Source organism: Corvus hawaiiensis, chromosome Z (assembly GCF_020740725.1).
Source record: "Corvus hawaiiensis isolate bCorHaw1 chromosome Z, bCorHaw1.pri.cur, whole genome shotgun sequence".
Classification (NCBI taxonomy): Eukaryota; Metazoa; Chordata; class Aves; order Passeriformes; family Corvidae; genus Corvus; species Corvus hawaiiensis.
This window is the reverse complement of record NC_063255.1, coordinates 37911246-37935648: the sequence shown is the minus strand read 5'-3', so window position 1 is coordinate 37935648 and position 24403 is coordinate 37911246. Positions and strand designations below refer to the sequence as shown.

Genomic DNA, 24403 nt, shown 5'->3' with positions numbered 1-24403 from the left:
CCTGTGCTGATGTTGTTATTGAGGAACAGTACAAAGGAGATGGAAAATAAACAGTAAAACCAACAGGACTGATGAAAACATGACTGAAGTAGGAGTGTGTGCACGCTAAGGGTTTTGCCTTGGAAAATGGAGCCAGACTGCAGTAGCAGATACTTTGTTAACTGTCAGAAAATAATCCATCAGTGTGTCAGTTGCTGAGGACAGGTTCATTCTTCCTGTGCACTTGTACAGTGCCCAGCACAGAAAAATCTCAGCCTCGGTGAGGGCTTGTAGGCACTCTAGGGGCTACACACTGCAAATAATATAGCTGTGTTTTAACACAGCGATGTTTATTGCAATTCATGTACATGGCTTTTAATGTTATTGTTTACTGTTTAATGTTATTGTTTATTGTTTAGCTAATATCCAGCTAATAATGCCTCATCTTCTTCACTCATTTTCTTCAGGATTTCTCTTGCTTCACTTGTGGAACCTCCAGTGATTGTGACATCAAAGCCTGCTCCAGAACTGCCCTCATTTGCTGGACACATAAATGCAGACACTAACATGCATGTCGTGGTGCTTGTTCATTGGCTTGACAGTCTTTTAACGAGCAGCCTTTCTGCAAATTCTGAGTGAATCTAAATTCTTAGCACTGGTGTTAACACTGGCATGTTTGTCTCCTGGTGAAAGCTACACTGTCTCCATTGGAGTACTTCTGTGTAAAACAGTGAAAATGGCTGTCAGCTCAACAAACTTTTGGGCCTGAGTATATTCCCATGTGATCCTCTGGGAGAACAAGTTACTCATAATTCTTGCTTTCATAATGAACTTAACTTGCTACATTTTTCATTGTAGTGTCTATTTTTATATCTAAAATCACGTCTGTATTTTTTGTCCCCTGAAACTTCTACAAATTTCAATATCCTTTACAAAGAGAAGATGACAAAATGCTATGTAATATTCCATTAATGGTGTCACTACTGCCAAGTAAATAACGATTTTTTTCTCTTGTTCCCATGGGATTTTTTGTACTGCTTAGATACTATAATGGAAATTCATGAGCAGATTTTCTGCCCATTGGCATTTAGTTTTTACACTGTCTCTGCATGTTGAAGTCTCCTTTTGAAACTAAGGCTGACAATTTTTCTAACTAACTAAGCTGTTAACTTTAAAGCAGTGATTACATAACCAGTTCTGGCTTGTCTAACTGTGGGCTCCACTTCACTTTTGCTGCATGCTTCTGCCACATCCCTCTGTCGGCAGAGACGGTCTATCTAGAAATTAGGCCAATGTAATGAGAAAATATTTTGGATGAATAAGTGAGTGGACCTGTCTGACTGTGGATCATATCAGTACAAAGGGGACAATAGGTGCCTGCCTCTGTGGTCTTGTTATCTACTTGAGAAAGTTGCAATACTGGATATACATACTTGGCTCCTGGAATTCATATTTGCTGCATAGATTTACCTGCATGTGTGATTACCTGTTCTAGCTGTTGGACTGGAGTTTGGCCTCCGTGTATTTTAGCACTGTTGAACTTTGCAGTTGTTTTTGGTTAGCATGGCTAGTGATAGGCATATCATATGTGCTCAGATAAAAGAACAACACAGCATAGGAATGTCCTTAATTGGCTTTTGTTGCATGTTATTGCACTGCTGGAGATGTACTGCACAGCGTATCTGCACAAATCTTTTTCTCCACTGAGTTGCTTCTCACATGTCCACACAGAGAGTGCTGGGGTACAGCCTCTGTGAAGAGCAGAGGAAGGCAGAAACACAGAGCAGGAAGCATGCTTCTTTATTTCTTATTTCCCCTAAAGACTGGTGTTAAAAGCAACAAGAAATTTCCATCTCTGTTACCAATATGCATCATAAATGCTATTGGCACAATTTAGCAAACCAACACCAGCCTAACAGATAGGCTCAGATTCATTTTAACATCACATGGCCTCCATAAGGTACCTTCAAAGCTAATTAAGGTGTACAGGCACTTTGTCTTCCATGAGAGATTTCCTCCATGTACAAGGAGTAGCTTCAGTACTGGTGCTGCATTAAACAAATTTGAGGTGAGGAAACATAATGCTGGGACTGGAAGAACAAGGCTGACATGTAAACAGGGGACTTGACAAGTTTGATAATATTTTGTCTTTTTTTTTTAAAGGTTTTGGTCCAAGAAACACTCTTTAGTTCATGTGCAGAATCAGGTGGGGAGGTTTTTTGACACCAGTTTTTCTTTTTGATCCTGACTCTCTGCTTGTTCTGTACAAAGATGCTCTTGCTTGTCTTTTCAGCATTGTACCACTTCTTTATTTTTAATCAAATTTTTTCCTGATACTCCTCTTCATACTTTTTGGAAGGACATAATCTTGGTGATTCAAAAACATGAAGTACAATTTTCCCCACAAAACTTTCTAGAATTTGACTAGAGCTTTTATGTTAGTATAGGAGACAGAACTATCTGTTTCTTTGGTGTATATATATATGAGATTTATTCTTGTTTATAACCTTTTGCAATGATTTATAAATAGAATTAATCACATCTAGCTTTCTGTTTATGGGGAAGATACAAACATCATATCATAGAAAACGTGCAAAAAGATGCATTGCTGATAAGAGATGCAGGATGTTAGGTGCCATGGCTATAAAAAATTTAATGTTCAACACTGTTTTGCTGTCCAGTGACAGAAAACTCTACAGATGGGTTGAAAATGTCTGCCATAGTCCTGCCAGACCCAGTCCTTTCATTGGAACTTCACAGGTTGTATGTCTATTTCTGCTCACAGAAAGCCAGTGAAAGGTGACAAGCTCTGCCCCAGACAAAGTGTGAAGCTCAGAGAAGTATCTCAGCTGTCAGAGAAAGAGATCTGAGTCCTTGGGACCAGCTGCTGGAGGCTCAGCTGGACAGTGTGCTTCCTTTAATGCCAGTGCCTTTCTGGCTATGTGCTTTTGAGCCTTTACCAGTGCTTCTGTCCTGGTAGTACATTCCCAACATTTCATCCAAACATTATCAAACAAATAATATCTGAACTGAAGCCTCACAGGCTGGATTATAAATTGTAGTTTTGTAAAGATATGTTTGGGCTTCAGCAGATGAAGACAGCTGCTAATGAAAGCTATTTCTGTGCCAGCATGTACCTGAGGACAAATGCTAGACCCAACATGCATAAGGCATCTGATTTTATTCCAGTGACATATGGCAGCTTCATGACCTTATCAAGAAGTCACCCTCACAGCAGCATAAGCTAAGGGCAAGGTCAATCAGCCAAATGTGGAGGGAATTACAGGTTTTAATATCTTCTCTGACCAAGAAGGTGCTTTGCAATCACAAGGAGTACTCACAAAGCTGGGTAATTTTGCAGAGGGCAGGTATACAGCTGCTGTTTTGTCATTAAGTCTCTCATGCTTGTACATGACCGTGCTGTAAAAGATGAGGCAGACGGTGAATTACAGGTGATGATTGCAGTGTAGCTAGATAGGCCTCCACAAGATGTACACCTATAACTTTGGACAATGCTCCTAAATACATGGTTTAACATTTAGGTTCCCCTTTGTGGATACAGGAGTTGGACTTGATGATCCTTGATGGTACCTTCCCACTCAAGATATTCTATGGTTTTGTAATTCTGATTCACAGGGCTGCTTGACATATAAGCCAGCCTGCTGTACTATATTCCCCTTCCAATAGATGGAAGACAAGTTATAAAGTTGCTGTATATTTGCTCAGGTGTATGAAATTTATGGGTGTAATGATCCAGATGTGTAGCCTGCTGACACAGAATTGTCAATGAAAGACGAATAGCAAAATACAACCTTAGTAATCTCAAATATGCCAATTAAAAACAAAAGGAACCCCCAAATAACTCTGGATAAAAGTGTGGGAAATTACTTCTAATTTTGTCTTGGATGGCTTTTTCTCTAGGTGAGAGAAGGCTATTGGCACCTATACGTACCATTAACACTTCTCAGGGGCAACAGAAATCCCTATCTCCTTGGAATAAAGTCACCTCAAGAGATAACCATCAGATGCTCAAAGAGACACATAAGTGACACTTCCTCAGTATCTGGTACCTGAAAGTTAGCTTTCCAGGTTTGTATGTGCACCCTGGTGCACTAAACGGCCTTATGCAAAATTAATCCCTTCCCTTAAATGGGCAATGTGTTAAGGGCAGATGGCAGCATCCCCCTGCAGATCTGTGCCTAGCAGCAGAACTCCAGCTCCAGGGCTCTTGGCCACAGAGAGGGCAGCCTCTCCACCACACTGCTCCTCAGTCTGGGCTCTTATCAGCTGTGGCATGCCCCTAGAGTGATGGAGGCTGGAGCAATTGCAAGGGTGAAGCCATGGAGGCCAGCTGCAGGCGGCACCATTTGTTTCAGTTCTGGAGTCAACTGTGAGGAGGAAAAGATCTAGTGCTCTGGGGCCCTGAGGATCATCTGATAAATACTTCTCTTTGAGGGTCTTCCCCCTGCCCAAATGTGGCTGCATATAGAGAAGACACATGCACGAACTTGCAGCAACAGATGTCTACTTGGCTGGGATGTGCCATGTTTGACAGAGTGGTCTGTGAGTTAGCATGAGGCTGGAGAGTAAGCATTGCTGTTTGCTATAAACAAACCTTAGCAAAGTGCCTGTAATTGCACTGTTAGAAGGTGGGCCAGGCCTAGATGGTAACAGGGGAGGAAAATAATGCTTTCTTTTATCTGTTCTTGCAAACAGCTGGAGAGAGATAAAAGAGGAGACAGTTTTAACCTAAGCAAAGATTGTGACTGTGTGATTTCCTTTGTTCCTCAGCGCTTTCTGTTTTCCTCTTTCTAAGTTACATCTTTATTTGCAAATAAGACCATGCATGGGATTGCTTCTGCATGCTTTTTCTTTTTCCCCTTTTCTTGTTTTTCTTTAACTTAAGGAGATACCTGTTTTTCTTCTAACTCAACTCCTGTGGCTGCCTCTGTTTCAGAAGTATGCAAGGACAACAGACTGTGCTTCCTTCTGCCTATGCCTCACCAACTTCCAGAGCTCTGACACAAGGATGAGATGAACATCTTTCACAACCAACTGACACTTAGGGGGCACTTTTGCCTTAGTATGGTTGATATAAAACCATCCTGAAGCAGAATTTTCAGATTTTCCAGTAACAGAATGCAATGGAATAAGATAGAGAGAAAAGGAACTGTTATCTTAAAAACAAACAAGTAAAAACCTTCCATTTTTTTTTCTTTCAGATAAAATTTTTGAATTCTGGCATTCAGAGACGTAATAAATTGCACTGACATTATTAAAATACTTAAGCATCTAAGGCGCCCATACAATGCTTTGAGACTGCAGAAACTGAACCATGCATCTAGTTTGATGCCCTGTACTACTGTTTTGCTACAGCAGGAAAATATTTCTTTGCCAGACATTTCAGTTGCTCTAATTCTGCAAGTCAGACCAACCCAATAATGAATAGCTTCATCAGGGTGACTCATGCAGGCACATAGGCTCATCTAAATAGGGAGTTATTCCAGTCCAGTTTTTCCTGATTAAATCTGCTCTGGGTGTTATTGAAACAGAAATAGCTGTTCCGTTGTAAAACCTGTATTAAAACACTCTTTTCTTTTGTAAATTGCAATCTTTAATGGCTCTGTATATTTTCTACAGGAATAAAAAATAAACATTACTTCAGATGTATTTTTACTGTACTATGTATTTTCCACATATCTTGCTGCTTTCCTTTAAAAAGTAAAAACTATATGAAACACGTTACAAGCTGTATTGGCCACAGACTTCTCAGGTGTGCTTTATGGCAAGCCAAGATGACTTCACAATGGCATTCCTGCAATTTCAGCATCTGTAAAATAAAGGCACGACAATTTTCCTCCAGCTGTTCTCTTTGATATTTAATTATCCTAAGCTGGTCTGTGGAAACACAGGCTGATGGGTACAGACCACTTTGTGTGAAATAATGAGAAAAGGAGCATTTCTAGTCTAGTGTATCTTATGCGAAAAGTGAGGAGCCTTGTCTTTCATCACAAGTATAGAATTTGGAAAGGAGCAGTCTGAATACTTGCAGTATTTAACATGAATATGTTTTTACACAATGACTCCCTGTAAAAGTCTGATTCTGAGTAGTCACAGAATTGAAGGCATCCACTATATTATGTCATTTGTTGGCGATGCATCCTTCTCTGCTTAAGAATGGGATTGTCTTGATTTGTGGCAGAAAATAAATAAAAAATTATAAGAATTAAATATCTTGAACTTTTAAAAGACATTAAGAATTTTCTTCATCAGTAATGTCTTTTTAATCAATAAAATTATGAATCTGATTGTTTCTATGTAGTACCTCCACGTTTAAATGATGAAGATACATTTTAGGTTTATCGTTGCAATTTTTTTCAATGCACTTACATGTTCAAACATTTTGTATTCTACAACCTAGATATACTCATTTTCAAATTACACATAAATCAAGACAGCTTTGCTATAGAAAAAGTTAAACATAATCGCTCTTTGCTGTCATTTTAAAAAAGAGGAACTCATATTTCTAGGATGTGAAATATGAATATTTCCCAAAAGACAAATAACCATCACTTATGTATGCTTAATATATATATGATTCCTGCCTAAGATTATGCATATGTACGATTTTGCTGTAATAAATAAGAACTGAAAGACTGTGTAACTTTTACAGTTTTTTATATTAGAGCTTGAAAGATACCTACTCTTAAATCTGTCCTTATGTCTTCAGATTTCTGATTGCTCATTCTACTCTGCACTTTTCTTACAAGATGCAATATAACAACAATTGGTAGATAAGAATTTTCAAGTTTAAATAAAGCTAAACATAAAGTTTTCAGAAATGAAATCAGTTTTATTTGTTAAAATAGTTGTACTGCGTACAAAAGAAAATACTATAAGTTACAATACTTCAGGCATAGAATATTGGGGGGGGGGGGGGTTGCTTCCACTGCAAGAGCAGTATTTTAGAAATAAAGAATCGTTAGAATCAGACATTGATAGTAGTATTAATATAATAATATAATAATAAATACTTCACATTCATATAATCTGAATTTATAATAACCCAGGTATACATCTTGATCTGCCTCAAACACGTAGGTAGAAGAGTCTTCTGTAGCTTGTAGAAGAAATGTATGATTCATGGTGAGGGTTATATCAACCCTGAGATATATCCCCTTGTCCAGTTTCACAACTGCAAACTAGCAGAGCTCCAGGAGGATGGTGAGCAGGCAAGTGACTGAAAACACTGTTTGCTGTAATCTTAACCCATTAGAGTACAGTCTGATAATTTCCTCCTTTTCCGATTTCAGTTCTTAAAAAAAAAAATCAAGAAAATAAAATGGTTAATGAGTAAATATGTAAATTTGAAAACATAAGGATTTTCAACATACTTGAAAAGTCCTCTGACATCTCACAGGTACTTAAGTTAAAGGTATCAGCTGTTAAAACCAATCAAAGGGGCTATTCTCAGGGGAGAGATGTAAATAGATGTCCCATCAATGATCGTTTGAGGAGCAACTGATAACACTTATCAGCTCTTGCAGGCATTAATCTCAGAATAATCAAAAGTAAATACCAAGCAAAAGCAAGAGGAAGAACTTCACAAGAGGTAAGCACTCAAGCCTGAATGCTGGCTTTTAACCCTTCCTTCAAAAAGGGACTTTGCTTTTAGCAAAAGCAGAAAAGCCATACCCTCATGTACGTGAAAGCCACCGAGTCCCTGCTCAGACCATTTTCCACTGAGACCTTTATTGTCTTTCTTGAGCTGAGCTCAACAGTAGTAAGCAGTAGACTACTTTTACAGAGCATGGGAGGCCTATTATGTCTTTTGCTCCTGTAATGAGGAACAATAGGTCTGATTCAAAGGTGAACATATTAAGAGTTTAACGAGCAAGGTGTGTGCCACATAAAACTGTTCAATACAGAAAACTTCAAGGAAAAAGTGGTTCTGCTGGTGGATTTTAAATTTTAATTTTTTTTTTGTCTAGGGTTGCAAAGACAGGAATGCCACTTTCTAATGTTTTGATTTACATCTGAGTTGGTGCTACAACTCAGAAGTCACAGCTTCAAGGCACTGCTACTCAGGTAGGAATCTGGTCAGGAAACAAGAGCCTGCTTGGGGTGCAAATGAATCTTGAAATTCTTAAGACTATTGTTTTCTTACCCTGCTAACCGGTGATGTTGGCACAACTGAAGGAAAGCATAAGATGAGATTGAGATATTATGAGTCGAAAGGAAAATAATATTTTGCACTGATTTTGCCACTGAAGAGAAAATATTATTAAATCCTTACTAGTGATCTCAAGGGTATTGAAAACAATCTGTATCAGTCAGTTGTCCATGGAAAATAATACCAGTAAAGTAGTTCTTTAAGTCTTTATGCTAGTTGGTACACTGTTTTCAAAAGTATACAACCGTTTATTCAGGGAATTTCACAGGCTGATACAGAAAGGCTTGACTTAAAATGATATGGTGCTTTTGAGGAGACTAGATAGCACTACTTTACAATGATCAGTGTAATGGCTACATATTTTTTTTGTGTGGAGTGTGCTCAGTCTTAGAACTCATACAAGAATATTCTGAAGATTGAGATACAGATATTAAAATAAGATTCAGGTTAGTTTTGGGTCATTTACATATTATGATTGATGATTCTATGTGTTAAGTAGCCTAAATTAGTTTTCAGTACTTTTTTCTCTAGTGTAATACCAGTTTTTACTTCTACCACACCAGTATACACTACTGTTTTTTCTCTTTATCTAAGAAACATTTGTATGCTTGGATTTAGTTTAATTGTAGGAATTGTCCTGGTTAAGTGGATAGTCATAGACACGTACAGATTTTGAAGAACACAGGAGTATTTAACCTCTGCAATTTTCAACTAGAATGGTGGAAAGTTTCCTATGGCACAGAATTATAGAGATCTGAAAGTGTCTTTTGTGATGTTCTATAGAGTCAAGAGCAGTGTTTTTTACTGTCTCACTAATGCATTCTCTGTAGCAAAGCAGCCCACTGTAGAAGTCTAACTAGTGCACCTACAGCATCCTCCGAGTACTCCTAGTACAAACCACTGCAGAAGGCAATTCTGTCACCCACGGGATAAGAATGTTTTATTTAGTGCCATTTCTTACCACAGTCACCGTGCATTATTTCTGAAAGACAGTTCAGAGTACCATAGCCGCACCGACAAAGCCAACAGCCCTTTAGCACCCAGACGCCGTGGGCAATGCTGCCGCAGTTGCTGTCGATGACAAGGGAGATATTTGGTACATCCCCGACCTCACCACACAGTACAACCATCCAGAGCACCTCACTCATTTCCTCTGATTTTGGTCTGCTTTTTTACCTTAGCCGCTCATCATATTCACAGTATCTGCCAGTGAAGTGCTTTAGGCAGGCACAGAACGTACCCAGGATACAAGTCCCTCCATTTTGGCAGCAGTGTCTGTTCAGTTTTTTACCTGCAAGACAATATTACAGAGGTTAACAAGCATCTCAGGGGCTCTGAACCTCGCCTTTTCCTCACTTGTTCACTCAGGTCTCTACAGTTCTCAAAGTCTCTTAAGGATATCAACTTTTACTGTCTTTAGAGACAATAAAATTATATGCCTGTTAGGAGTGTTTGTTCAGCTAAACCCAGTTTGTTTAGTTAAGGATTAGAAACAAGCTACCAGGGATTACAGGATGGTGAAGAAGCAACGCCTGGCAAATCCTGTAGCAGCAGTGTGTGTTCAAGTGAAATATTTCATTTTTGACAGACGCAGGTTTCAATCACACTAAGAAATGGGGCATTTTTACAGGGAAGTGATGCTTATTTTTGAATAAAGAGGTTTTGTCACTGGGAAGTTACTTGGTTTTGGGGGGGGTGGGGGGGGAAATGCTCCCTTTAAGCCTTTCTCAGAGTCCTGGGATTGAGCACCAATCTAAAATTTTATATGTGTAGGAGGAAACAGATTTTTCTTTTTTTTCTGTTAGTACTGTTGCTTTCAGGCAGCCCAAACCTTTTTTATAAAATTAACATTTTTTTTGGTAATGAAATACCGTGAATTTAAAAAAATTAACAGAATGTTACAAAATTTCACAGATGCTTTTTTAAACACAAGGGGCCAAACACTTCTTCATTCTTAGTATCTTTCCTTGTTTTTCCTAAACACATTTTTCAAGTGAGAGATCTTCAGTTCTACCTTAAGTTCTTATGACCATTTACTAAATGGCTACGGGTGTAATTTAAATGAGTGGCCACAGAAAACCAATAGGCTGGAATCTTCCAGGACAACAGTTAAAAGCATTACTATATTATATTTTTAAAAAGCCATTTTATGTCATTGTTTACGTAAATAATGTTACCTACTCTCTGTAATTCCAGTGAAGGGTACGAATGATCTGGAACTCTGTTGTTTTCTATTTTCATAACTCTGGTTCATGTCACTGAGAGCATGCATAAAGGTCTCTTCGTTCTTGGGCTGCTGCTTTTGTGCTGTGACATTGAGACTTTTCACATCTTCCTTACGTTCTTCTCTTTCAGGTCCTTGACAAGAAGTGCAAATATGTAAGGGACGGGTAGTTTGTAATGAAGAAATACACACTGTAAATATAGAGGAGAAACACGGTGGGACGGGGAGAAACACGAAATGTCCCTTACCTTTTTCTAAGCGAACAGCCTGCCAGACCAGAGTCACAGTGAAAAGAATTCTGGAAAAAAGGGAAAAAAAAAAAAAAAACCAAAAAACCAAAAAGAAAAAAAGAAAGAAAGAAAGAAAGAAAGAAAGAAAAGAACTGAAATAAATTTGTGCTAATTAGACACAAACACTAAAACGGATGGCGAACGTGTGAACTTTTAAAAGGAATAGGTATCCCCGGCTAGAGAAGGTCCCCCGCATCTGAGGCAAATTTACCTAATATGATTTCCCCAGTACATTTTCCTGCAGCCTGGAATAGCCGTGAGGTCGTCCGGGAGAGCTCGAGCAGAAGGAAGATGTCCAGAGCCCTTTACTGCGGGCTGTTGCGTGCGGCAGTCCTCACACCGTGGACAACGATGGAAAGAGAAAGCAGGACTGACGAAAGTTTCCTCTTGCTGTCCAGCTTATAGCAAGGCTCAGTCCCCAGTCGCACCGCTGGCTGAGCCCTCGCCGGGCGCCAGGAACATCCCTCCGGGCTGGGATTCCCTGGCCAGCCCCCGATTTACGTGCACTGCTGAAGGGTGGAGCGAGGTGGGGGCACCTACTGCTGCGGGAGACTGAAGGGCCCACGAGCACAACAAAAAGCCCAAGGCAGGAAGATCTCAACTCCAGTGTATTTCTCAACACAGAAGACTTTGTACCACCATACCGTGCATAGGAAAAACAAACAAACAAACAAACAAACAAACAAACAAACAAACAAACAAACAAACGTTGTTCTGCAGAACTGCAATAAGTATATCATAAACTCGAGTGGGTATATATAATGAAGGTTTAAAAGCCTCAATTCTACCGACATGCCTTGTCTCTGCCAGGGTTGTCTGCCGGGGATCTGCTTTATGAGATTGTGCCACTTTGCAGCAGAAATCTTTAAAACCTAGTTTAGAGATTTCTACTAAAATACTGGAAAAAGCAGTATAACGTCCTTGAGAGAGGATTGTTGTCTCCCCAGGGCTGTAAATAACCTTTTGGAACATTTTCTGAACAATTTTCCTGTTAATAAAATTAGGCCCATTAGTGAGTATTCCTAGTCTGAGTTTATGCAGTATCAGCAGATACCTAGATATAATTTACCATGTGTACTGAAATGGGCTAGGGACACTCACACGGTTTTGCTATGGCTCAGTATCATCAGCAGAAAGACCTGCAGCTGATCAGCACTAAAAAAGCTGCTCTGGGCAGGCTTTTCTCATCACAGTCCCACGTTTTGTACCACAGAATGCACATTGCCTTTACTTAAGTTGTGGCAGCAAACTGCAGCAATACATCTTGTTTTGTTTTGGAGGGGCATGCAGAAGAGAGATGTTTTCTCTGTGTGACTGCAAACTAAGCTAGTACAAGTTTCACCTTGGCTATATACAAGATCACATCGCAAGTATGGGTGTGATTTCTTCCTCACTGAAGAAATGGCTGCACCGACTAAAGACATTATCATTCCTTGTTTGTAAGTCCCTGTGGCTGTCACTTGTCAGATTTGCCCCATCTGAACTAATGGTTTAGAAGCTGTGACCACTTTTCATCCAATTTGGTACAAAGGCTGGCTTAATTTACAAAGATAGCTGTTTTAATTAAAGTCAACTCTCTTGGCACTAAAGCAGATAGTGTTTTGAGGACATGTTCTCTTACAAAACTGCAATCAGCATGGGTAAGAAGCAAGAGAAGCTGGAAACCACTGTGAAATTAGAAAACTATGGCCTAATTGCTATAATGGAAACACTGGGGAAAGTCGTACAACTGCAGCACTGCAATCGAGAGCTACAAGCTATTCAGAAGCTCTTTATCTCCAAATTGGAGACACCTGGACTTGATGGATGGACAGTTCAATGGATAAGGAATTGGCTGGCTGGCTAGCTGCAGCCAGAGAGTTGTGGTCAATGGCTCTGTGTTGAGGTGGAGGCTGGTGATGAGTGATGTCCCTCAGGCTCTGTTTTGGGACCACTGCTCTGCAGAGTCTTCCTCAATGGCACAGACGGTGGCACTGAGTGCACCCTCAGCAAGTTTGCAGATGATACAAATCTGAGCAGTGCTGTTGACACAACAGAAGGACAGGATGCCATCCAAAAGGACCTGGACAAGCTTGAGAACTGGGCCCATGAGGACTTAATGAAGTTCAACAAGTCCAAGTGCAACAACTCTGCTGCACCTGGGCTGAGGCCTGGGTACGCAGACAGGAGAACTTATTGAGACCACCTTGTGGAGTTGGGGATTCTAGTGGGTAAAAGCTGGACATGATCCAACATTGTGCGCTTGCATACCAGAAAGCCAAATGTGTCCTGGGCTGCATCAAAAGTTATGTGTACAGCTGGCTGAAGGAGGTAATTCTGCCCCTTTGCTCTGCCCTTCTGAGACCCCCGCCCGAACACTGCGTCCAGCTCTGGGGTCCCCAGCACAGGAAGGATGTGGACCTGTTGGAGTGGGTCCAGAGGAGGCCATGAGGTGTTCCCAAGGGATGGAGCACCTCTCCTATGGAGACAGGCAGAGAGAGTTGGGACTGTTCAGCCTGGAGAAGGCTTTGGGAAAATCTTGTTGTGATCTTCCAGTACCTTAAGGGAACTTGTAAAAAGGAGGATGAGGGCCTTTTTATATGGTTAGATAGTGACAGGACAAGGGGCAATGGTTTTAAACTGAATAAGGGTAGGTTTAGATTAGATATTAGGAAGAATTTTTTACTGTGAGGGTGCTGAGGTTGCCCAGAGGAGCTGTGGATTAGCTATCCCTGGTAGTGTTCAAGGATAGACTTGATGGGGCCCTTAGCAACCTGGTCTAGTAGAAGGTGTCCCTGACGATGGCAGGCGAGTTGGAACTTGGCCATCTTTGGGGTCCCTTCCAGCTCCAGCACATTCTATGCTTCTACGATGACTCACTCTTTCATGTCTCCTGTGGGAACACTGGTCTTCAACAGGAGGAAAGAAGTGCACTGCTGAAGATTTGAAATGGCTATTTCCACAGGGATTGCTTGCAGGGAGTGCTCTGTAGGGCTACATAAATCTTAGGGGATAAGGCATTCTCAGTGCTGCTACAATTATTGGCTCCAGCTGATTGAAGCCCAACCATTTCTTGTAGATACAGGCTTTAGCTTCATGGCATCTTGTTCATGGTGTGTTTTATGTTTGTTACTAATTTAAACTGATTTAGATTAAGCTATATTCTTGTTCCAGACTTGTATTGAGGCACCATGCCTTTTAGAATTGAGAGTCTGTGATGTACATTTGTGTGCAATTCAGCTGAATCATCACTAGAACTTTTAGCCTAACACTTGTGGGTAAAATGTTTCATAGAAAGAGAGTTATAAAAATCACAACATGTTAATTCAGGAAAGGATTTTGGTTTTCCTATCTTAAATAACAACAACTTTGAAGAGACAGATTACTCTCACCATTATGCTGTCTGCCTCTACCTGCAGTGATTGACAAGGACTTCTAAACTAAACGTTACAGTTTCGGTGCATGCTTAAAACCTATCACATTTTAAAATACTGTCATAAAAGAGGGTGTTCTGAATTAGGACTATAAAATGTTTCACATAAAAGAGGTGTCATTTTTGTATGTATTCAGAAAACATGTATGTATTATGCACATTTGAAAATGTTTACTTTTGGAGAATACAATTCAAGCAACTCTTGTTTTCATTTGAGTTCTCTAACTGTATAATGGGGGTAGTATTTGGAGTTTAAAAATAAGAGGTATAGTTACATTTGTTCTAGGGTTTTTTTTGCTTGTATATTAGGAAAAAAATATTAATTTTCAGTTAGGTCTAACTGGTAGTATCACTTTAAGTTACAATATTCAGATCCTGAAATGCTGTCATTTACTGTTTAGCTTGTTGCTTTTCCACTTTGCATAGATAGAAGGCAAAAAACCATGAACAGAGATAAGTAAACACAGGAATATCACACAGCATTTTTTTTTTTTACTAAATTCAGTGTCAATGTAATTCTCCTGGAGAATTTTCTTGGGTACTAAATTCTCAGCCCTGTGCTGGATGTAACTTTCAAAATGCAGCTGCTGGTGAAGAAATATTGATCAAATTTCACACCCTGTGCCATTTGCTTAAGATCAGAAGTCATTCCTGTAACTGGAAGAGCTAACAACCTGGGAGAACTGTAGAGCAGTTGGTAAACATTTCTTCCTTTTGATACCTTGTTTCTTCCTTCTCCCTACAGCCTCACCATCAAGGCACGCACAGGAATGGGAACAGAGAAAATTGCTCAGATGTTGCTGTTGCCTGACTGCTCCAGAGGTGAGATTGGTGTGACTTTGCACAAAAGTGCTGCTGTTTGTTGTTGACAGAATCTGCCAGAAAGTGATTGCTTCTGCCCAGGGATTTGTCAGGAGCGGCAGTAAGGGTAGACACACTTCTTTTATCAGCTTCAAGTAAGATAAGAGTGGAGCCAACCAAAGCAGGTCCTGACCATTTCAATCAAGACCTGCGTACACAGGAGATGGCTAACCATTAATTAGAGGTGTTCAGCACAGTTCTGACAACAGATCAGGGAGCCTATATGGGTAAGTGTGGTAGGAAAATGTGGTGCTACTTTACTGGTACACAAAATTCCTCTTGTGCTCATGCCAGGAACTGTGGGTCTGTGGCCTGCATCTTCTGGCACTCTCCCAAAATGCAAGCGAACCCTTACACTGAGAGCTGAAGTGTGGATAGTACATGCTGGTTTTTGGTATATTAGTGTTTCATACCATCTGTAGTGCTCTGTATTTCTGAAAGCTTCAGGGTCAATAGATGCCTAAGGACTGGAGGCAGCATTGGAACAATCACAAGCAAGGATGAAGAAAATGTGAGTGTCTCTGGTTTCCTGGGAGCACCTCTGAAAGCCTGCTCAGGGTCTGCTCAACTCTGCTCAGTGCAGCCAAAATATCTGCTGACTAGAAATCTTTAGATTCCAAAATTCCATCTTTGGGTTAGGACTTGGTCTCTAACCAGATTGGGCAATGTTGAATAAGCTATGCAGAATATTACAGAAAATAATGAAAAACAATTGGCCTCCATGAACATTTATTGAAATCTTGGAATTACAGACTTCTGTGAAGCAAAACTCTCAGTCAGGGTGACTTACAGTTCTCAGAAGAAAGGGCAGACCCTAGGCAATCTAGATGGGCATGTCTCAGAGTATGTTTAACTCATTAAATGTTAAGAATAGTGGATGGAAAGACCTAATACTAGTCAGCCTGAGAGTTATTTATTTTTTGTGGTCTTTGGCTTGCTACTAAGGCTTCTGACATCTACTCAAGGGTTCTTTCTTTCTAAAGGCTATGTAAAACTTCAACACAGTTGAACTGAATGATTTTTACAGTATCACAGAACTTTCTCAACACAGGCTGGTCACACCAGCTCTTATTACTGTCAGGAATTTCCTATAGGATCATGTAGAGGTTGCTGTTGTTGCCTCTGCGTTTCTGTGTATGCATGCACAGTGTGAATGAACAGTATAAATTACTGAATAGCTTTTTTCACTGTATGTTAAGAGTGGCTTACATTGGCTTAGTCGGAATTGGCCACTAATTGAATTGAGAAAGTAATATGCAGGGAAGTTAGATAATCCATACTGTGACTGGCACCACTTAACTAATGCCACAGGTCCATGATGAACTTAAGCAGGATAAATGGCTGCTGCTGCTAAAAGGGTGAGTCCCACTTTGTCTTACACCATGGGTTGTTTGTACTGCCTCCCTCATGTAGTCATTGCTGTTTGTACAGCCATGACTGAGCTGAAGTAGGGAGTTTATCTGAATGAAAACTCAGCTTTGGGGAAAAAAAAAAAAAAAGTTAGTTTTCTGCTGGATTAGTTCCCTGATGTGGTTTGCCAGATGAGCACTAGGACTGGCAGAAACAGAAGGCAGGGAGAAGCAGCCATGGCTGTGTTACAAGCAGCCCCTTTCCATAGCGGAGCTGATTTGTAACAGATTAAATTGACTGTGGAATGTGTAAATAGATTGCAGTTCCTATATTTAAATTGTTCTTCCCTTCCCTAGGAAATAAAGTATAGGTAGTGTATCCACTGATATGATACAGCCTTCAATGCTCTCATCCTATTAGCATTATATACAGAAGAGTAGTGCAGTCATCCCACATTTCTCTGACAACATATGGATGAAGTTTAGGACAAATGAGATGGGAGCAATATTACCAAATGAAAGGAAACACCTACAGCACTCCCTTGGAAAGGGAACCTTATGCAGATGTCATACAAAGATGTAATGCACTGTCACAGACCAGCACAAATTTATAGAATAAATCCAGTCTTGTAACAAAGCATTATGCAGGTTTTTGTTCCTCTGAGTCTAATGGTTAGTCATTAACAAAATAAAATATGATTTTGTAGAGGTTTTGTAATGAAAATGAATGTAGTTCATGTATTTTGTGTAGAGAAAATAATAAAAATAAAAAGAAAATTTTCCAGTACACATGGGAAGTGATTAAGAATATCTCAGTCATCTCCCTTTGAGAAGGTTCTTTGGCAAATGAATCAACACCAACACCAAGAGACTGGAAAATTGAGACTTTTTTGCTTCTTCTTCCTCTGTTTCAAGTAAAAGTTTTAGTATTTTATTGAAGAAAAACTAAGTACTGAGGGAAAAGAAATTTTGCACAATTATTTATTTTGAAGTTTGAAAAGTTGATGCATAGGCTCTGCAGAGAGACAGAAAGTTTTTTTTTGGAGTTAATAGTGCTGTGCTTTAATTTCTGGCTGAGCGCACTTCCATATGCTATCTGGTGTGCATCTCTGTCTTGTTCACCATTCAGGAACTTGTCTCAACATTCAAGGGTGGGATCTTTTTGTCAGCATAAAACTTGCAAGTCTTGTGGTGTCTTATTATGGGGCCATGTGGGGATACAGTATTAGTGCAATCACACACTTAAGCTACATTTGTCCTTCAAAATTACCTGAAAATCTATCTTTACCATATACAAACCACAATTAGCTGAGTTTAATGGCATATTTTACCTGGCTCTGCAGTTTTGTTTGGTGCTGTCAGCTGAAACTAGAGTGAAATTTTTACCCAGTGCAGTGATTCACCCCAGCAGTGAAGACAGAAGCAATTCGAAGGTTGAATAGCTGTCAGTTGTTTCTCCCACTGTTTTCATTTGGAAGTATTTCAGTGTGGCTTAGCCTGCTGTTAAAAGTGTTGCAGTAGGATATGACCCCAGAAAGCTTTCTGGGTTTATGTGGCAAGATACAAACTATGAATTTCATAGCAGCCTTGAAGGAATCCCTGAGGAAGTGGTGATCCCACAGTCTAGTTCAGGGGTGGAGATGCTTATCCCAGGCAGCCATGAATGGAAATCCCTGCATAGATCTTGCATTTGATCTTTAGGCTAGCCAAATATGCTGGCATTTCATTAAGATGAAGCTACACATTAAAGCTGAGACAATGTTAGAAAGCTAATTCCATAGTCAAGCATACACTGAGATTTGCATTGGCATTAATGGCATTTGAGCTCTTATGGAGATGAATCAATTTGTTCACCTGGAATGAACCTGTCTTTTTTTTTTTTTTTTTTTTCTAAGCTGGTTTTTGGCTTATGAAGTGAAGCATCTCAGCAAGAGGTCCAGTGAAGGAAAGGGAGAGTGAGGGAATTTGTGGCTGAGAGCTAGACATTGAAGGAAGGAGGTGGGCAGGACACCTTTTCAGGTGTTATGAGCTATCAAATTATCCTAAATAATCCTTGTTGTCTTGCTTCATGCTTCTTTTTCCCCCTTACTTGAATTCAAGTCTGAAGTAGAGAACAGCTTGTATGCATGCATGTACAAAAGCCACCTTGCACAAGTACACAAATGATATGTGTAAGGAATGGGTGTGATACTTCTTGGACTTAGTCTTGTAGTGATAGCCAGCAAAAATGAGAGATCCAGCAGTTATTTTAATTTGTGGTAATAGCACCTAAATGTTAATATCAATTTCATAGAAACAAACCACTATATCGTAATCTGCAGTGCTGTCAGCAGGCCAGCCCTTCCTTTTGTCTTCAGTCTATTGTTGCACTGGAGGGATCCTGTCCTTTGTGCCAGCCCTGGGTTCCAGCTTGGCCTTGGCCCAACAATCCAAAATGTGCTCTGTGTGCCACTGTATGCAGATGGCTTGTGGTTGGAGTGAGAGGTGTGTGTTGCATCTGAACTCTTCTGACACTACAATGGCTTCATTTCTGCTCCAAACAAGCTGGGGAACTGCAGGAATTGAACTGGAGCTGTGGAGGTCAACATCTCTCAAAACCATTCATATGTGCCAGATGTAGTACATATGTAATATTGGGAAAACTACAAAGCCAAATTTTAATATCTTCATCCAGGCATTCAGAACAGATTGCCATATCAAAATGCAGTTTTGCAGGTTTCTAGGCTGTGTGTGTTAGGGACAGTCTGTGAACTGCTTCTGAGACCAAAAAAATCCCATGAAGAAGAACGAACTATAAATCCCATGAGTGAAATCTGGAATACAAGGGTTATTTTAAGGAATTAGATTACACATTAAGATCCAAAAGGAAATAAGCTCTCTCTCTTTCAGTGATGCCTGAGATGGCCACCTAAACCACAGAGACTAGACAAGAATAAGAGAACAAAAGGAGGTATTTATTTGAAGGGCTTTCAAAAGTACACCCTGACAATCAAAAGGCTCCACCCAAGATGGACTCTGGGTCACGGATTCTTCACACTTTTGTAAGTTTGGTTCATTTGCATATCATGATCAATTCTCCAATTATAACTTTAGTTAATGATGTAACTTCCCCAAGCTTACCCCCCCCTTCTTAAGACTTTAGTTTACACATTTTGGACCTAGGACAATATAGGTGTCCTTGGAGAGCAAACCTAGAGAGGTTTGTTATGTCTAACCAGCATGAGAGAACAGCAGCTAACAGGCCACAAGAAACTTCAGAGTTACCCACTAGGCAGTGCAGGATTTGAAAAATATAAATTTAAAACCTAAGACGTCATCGGCAATGGTTGACTCCAGTATGCTGGAAGGCTCTATGCTGGCAGCAGGATCAGTGCAGGGGAAAGCAAAAGTGAAGGTGGTATCTGTTCAGATAGAGTCATGTTCTTAAGCATAGACCACATCTCAACATATTGTTGACTTGAGGATTGGCCTTCTGGCATCACTTTTCCCTTTTGGTTTGGGAAGAGTAACTACAGATTTAAAGAAAAGTGAATGGTGTAGTTCCATAATCTGCAAATTACAAAATTTACTCCTGTTTTTCAAGCTATATGGTGAGAGGAAACAGCTATGAGTGGCATAACTTATTATGACAAACTCTGCCTGATGGCATTTGTTGGTTGAGAATGGATAGATGCATTGTGAAAACCCAGTTTTCCAGCTACGCTTCAGGTTAGGAATGTAACATTGGCATGGTAGGCAGTCACTCTACCACAGAAACCAGTGGTTTTGGCATGAACATTGTTAATATAATTCCCCAAAGACAGTAGGGTAGAAAAAGTCTGAGTCACTTAACATGGATATATTGTGAGGAGTTATGACAATTATGTGATTGCTATAACATTAAACATTCTGAGGAGGTATTTCTTTAACCCAGGAATGGTAAATTAAGAGAAGTTTTTTCTGGAACACAATTGTTCTTGATAATAAGGACTATGAAGGGCACAAGACAGGATGCCAGCTGCAGTTTCACACCGTGATATACAAATGTATATTAGTGCAATTTTTTTTCTCAGAAAAGCTGAATTTTATGAGCTCTCTGAGTTACTTCTCTCATAGACTGTCTCCTCAGCTGTGCCGCCAGATCAATATGGTCATCATTCACAGCAGAGTAAAGATTAAAGTTTCCAAATACTTAATTTAAATTTGGTCCTTTTACAGATCAAGCATAGAGGGCAGCATCACAAAAAATTTGAATTGACATGACTGTATTTAAAGGAAATCTTGATCCATGCGCTCAGCTTGTCTGATTATGGCACACCTGAATGACTGAAGAAGAAAACAAGACTACTGGAAATATGGTGATTTTTCAGTAGTGTTTACCTTAACAACCTTTAGGATTAAAAAAAAAAAAAAAATTGAGCCAGTTTAATAGAATACCACAATGTCTTGAGTCTCTAAGAGACACAGAGTCCTGAAATGCGAACTCAGTGTGTTTGCATTTTGAAAATGTAGCTTTGTGTGTCTAAAGATGAAAAAGAAACAGCTGGGGAATTCTAGTGAGCAGTAAACTTTATCTCAGACAATGACAGTGAGAAAATATCTGTGAATTTGGGATGACTTTACAATTTGAGTTGAGTATGTGTTTAACATTTATGGTGAAACTTGGCCTGGCTTAGCTCATTTCCACTGGTGCATAATGGTTGCTCTGGGAACACTTATAAATTTCCTTTTTAAGTGAAAATCTACTGTTTTCTCTGTTAAATCTTCCTGTGTTTACGGGGACACAGATTTCCAGGAGCTGTGACAGTTCATCATTTGGAAAACTGCCCTTCATTTCTACACATAAAAATTGACTAGACAAAAATGCTTTCTCCTCTTAGTAAATTGTGCTGATGTTTATCTAGTGGTATAAAATCTCTTCTTTGGTCCTTTCTCTGGTTATGTGCGTATTTGTAACACATTAAATCTATTCAGTGGAACAGATTCTTCTCACAAGAATAAAGCTGCAAACATTTGTGGGAGAGAAACACAATCCCTGATGTAAGTGAGGGAATCATATCATCATGATACACCCTCTGATATATGGATGTGCTGCATTAGCTGGAGCTAATCTCACTGAAGCACCCCTGCCCACCAATCCCGCAGTGATAAATCTGTACTTGCTTATGTGTGTCTTATTTGCTGTTGTCAAAATGATGGCTGTCATCTATAAACTACTGCAAAATATCCGGCAAGAGAATTTGCAAATTAGATGCAGAGCTACATTAGTGAATACTTAGTCTAGCACTGCTTTCTGGGTCGTTTTAGCACCCACATAATGATCTGATGCAATCTGATCCAATTTTCATATATGAATGCCTGACCTCAAGTGATTACATCATGATAATTCTTATGTGTCTTGTCCTCATTGTCATTTTATTCTGAGGGAGCTGTCTCCAGTTACGCTTTCATTTTCCCTAAAAATGCCACAGCTGAGTACATAGATGTCTGCGGAGGTGAAGCCACATTGCTATGTTAACTCTTAGGCACTGGCTGGAGTTTTTCAGGGCTGTGTTTGAATCCTGAGGAGAGGTCATTCCTCTTCTTTAGCCCTCTGTTGGGACTGTGGGCTAGTGTGTGTCTTCCTGCATACACTAAGGATCAAAGTGAGTGGTTCTGCTTTCTTTTAACCCCTTCCTACACTGACTGTGCTGTCAGATTGGTCGGCATTTATCATGGTGGCTAAAGGTTCATCAGGATGTCCCAAGGTCAGCCTTTTACCAGTCAATATAGTTTGCATTTTATGTTTCTGCTGGGCATTACCACTTCTCAGTTTGTCTGCTTTCAGTCAGACCCTTGTCATCATCCAGGACCCTAGATGCAGACAACTGTTGACAAGTAAGAAAGTCTCTGCTCTATAAAGCTTATAGATCACTAAGTGCTCAGATTAACACCTAGCCTCATGGTTTTAGGTTAACAAGGGAGAAGAGGGGAAATAAATAGCTGCTTTTCTAAACAATGATCTACCTGCTGATTCTACCTCTTGATCTTCAATCTGGTTATTTTTCTTTCTCTTGAACTGAATTCTCTCTATTCTTTCTCTCCCAGATTTGCCCCAGTGTTAATATTTTAATAAAGTGGTGTGTATCCTTCACCCCAGTTATCCTGTCCTGGATGTTCCAACATCGCACAGGCTGTGCATGGGAACGCAGGAGTTGGTGACTCTCTGTGCTTGCAGTCCCTCAGGCGGTGCAGAGGAGCACAGCCAAGCAGGGATGAGCAGAAGTTCTCAGTGTACAGAGCTACTCTGTACAAAGTCAGTCCAGCTCTTCATTAGTGACTGACAGTGTTGCAGCTTTAGGAGCTTTGGGGAAGCATCTATACCCCTCTGCAGATCAAAGGACCAGAACAATATCTCATTTTATACAAAACAGCTCTTCCAATGAGCCATGGCACTTTTGTTCCCTTATGTCCACTTTGTCACGTTCCTGTTAACAAGACACTTTTATATATATTTACACTAACAAGAAAGAATGCCAAGCATACTCAAAAAGTAATTTGGGAGATTTGGTTTTACAGGGTTCCCCTTTACAGACTTTGAATATCTCCCTTCTCCTCCAGCTGTGAAAAGACTCCCTGTGCATAAATTGCCATCTCAGGAGGCCTCAGTCTAGCAATTCCTAATACTGGGTGGCAATATCAGACAAAAAGTGTAGTCTGATGAAGAAATTACACTTGAAAAGGGAAAAAAAGACAAATCACAGGGAATACGGGATTACTTTAGTGATGCATAGAAAGAAAATGGCAAAATAATAGATATTCCAAGGTGACAAGACTTGTGTACAGTCAGTATACAGTACTGCTACATACACCACATATACTTCATTTGTCTGTTTTAGGTGGGTGATGCTTGATGCTCAGACCACACAGGACAGTGCCAGTGGGGGTGGCATTAATGCTGCAGGCTTGCTTTTGCCACAGGATTCCACTGTGCTTCAATGCAGTTCTGAGGAGCTAGGTTTGCTGGTGTGATGCTATTGTGGCACAAGAAGGATTGAATGTGAGCTTTATGTTGCCTGTAAAGGAGTGATCATCCTGAACATGAAAAGACTCCAGCCCAGGGATCAGAGAAACTGTGAACAAGAACCTCCTGGCTTCTATTCAGCCTTAAGTCTTGTAGATAGTGACTTGTCTGTGAATTTTTTTACCAAAAACAGGGAGGTAGATTCATAAAAGATTTTGCAACAATTTATTTTTCAGTCTGATCACTTTCCCCCATCTGGTTTACAACATAGCTTCCCAAACACTTGAGTAGCCTGAGAGGAAGGTGAAGTATGCTATGGAGATTGGAAGAAGGAGAGAGGAAATGGGAATAATGTTAGTTGTTATTGCTGCTGGAAGGGAAAATGAAGCTCTAGTAGGAAGTAAAGGAAAGAAAATCACAACCGAATTGAAAACTGTCCATTGTCAAAAATTCAAAGGAGGGGTTGGTTTTGGTTTTTTAAAACCAGGGTCCTACTGTCAATATAGCTTATTCTGTGTTTTCATTCTGTCAGAAGTTATGTCCATTCCCAAGCGTCCATTTAGCAAACAGAACACTCATCTTTGGAGGGGAAGGAAAAAAATAAAAATGCTCTGAGTTTATGCCAGGTTGAATTTCTGGGCTTGCATAGAGGTAGCTTAAGGCAACCATTCCACTAGTCTGACAATAGGCAATCTGTAACTATGGTTGTTTGGAAATGTGACAAACTGGAGAGGGCCTGATTTCTAAATGAGATGCTGTGCAAATGTATTGTTTTAACAGAATATTGTTCAGGAAGATGGACTCACCTTCAAAAAAGGAAAATAACTTGACAGTTGAAGCTTTCAGCTGGGATTTGTGAGATCTAGGTTTGAATTCCTACTTTTTCTGATTTAGCCTAAGGAATGGACTCAGACTTTCCTAAAATCTAGTTTTAGTGGCCTATCTAAAAGATTACCAGCTATTTCAAAACCTGTCTCTGCTCATCTGTTTGTCTTCCTCTTTTTTTTTTTCAGATTTTTTTTCCATTTTTTAATAATAATAGTGGAAAAAAAAGAAAGTAAATCCTTGGCTTTGTCCTGGTGCAAGACAGGAATATGTTTTACATCTCAACTTTTGCAGGACAGGGAATCAAT

General features: G+C 39.9%; 1 protein-coding gene across 1 annotated transcript; it reads right to left on the bottom strand.

Moving 5' to 3' along the window:
• Positions 1 to 6844: 6844 nt before the first annotated feature.
• On the bottom strand, positions 6845 to 11120 carry LOC125320045 (cryptic protein-like). The gene is made up of 6 exons (XM_048291986.1): positions 10878 to 11120; positions 10625 to 10674; positions 10334 to 10510; positions 9329 to 9443; positions 9114 to 9223; positions 6845 to 7294 (listed from the first exon to the last, which is right to left on the bottom strand). The coding sequence occupies exons 1-6, from the start codon at positions 10898 to 10900 to the stop codon at positions 7182 to 7184; spliced, it is 588 nt and encodes a 195-aa protein (XP_048147943.1). The 5' UTR covers positions 10901 to 11120; the 3' UTR covers positions 6845 to 7181.
• Between the last annotated feature and the right edge of the window lie 13283 nt (positions 11121 to 24403).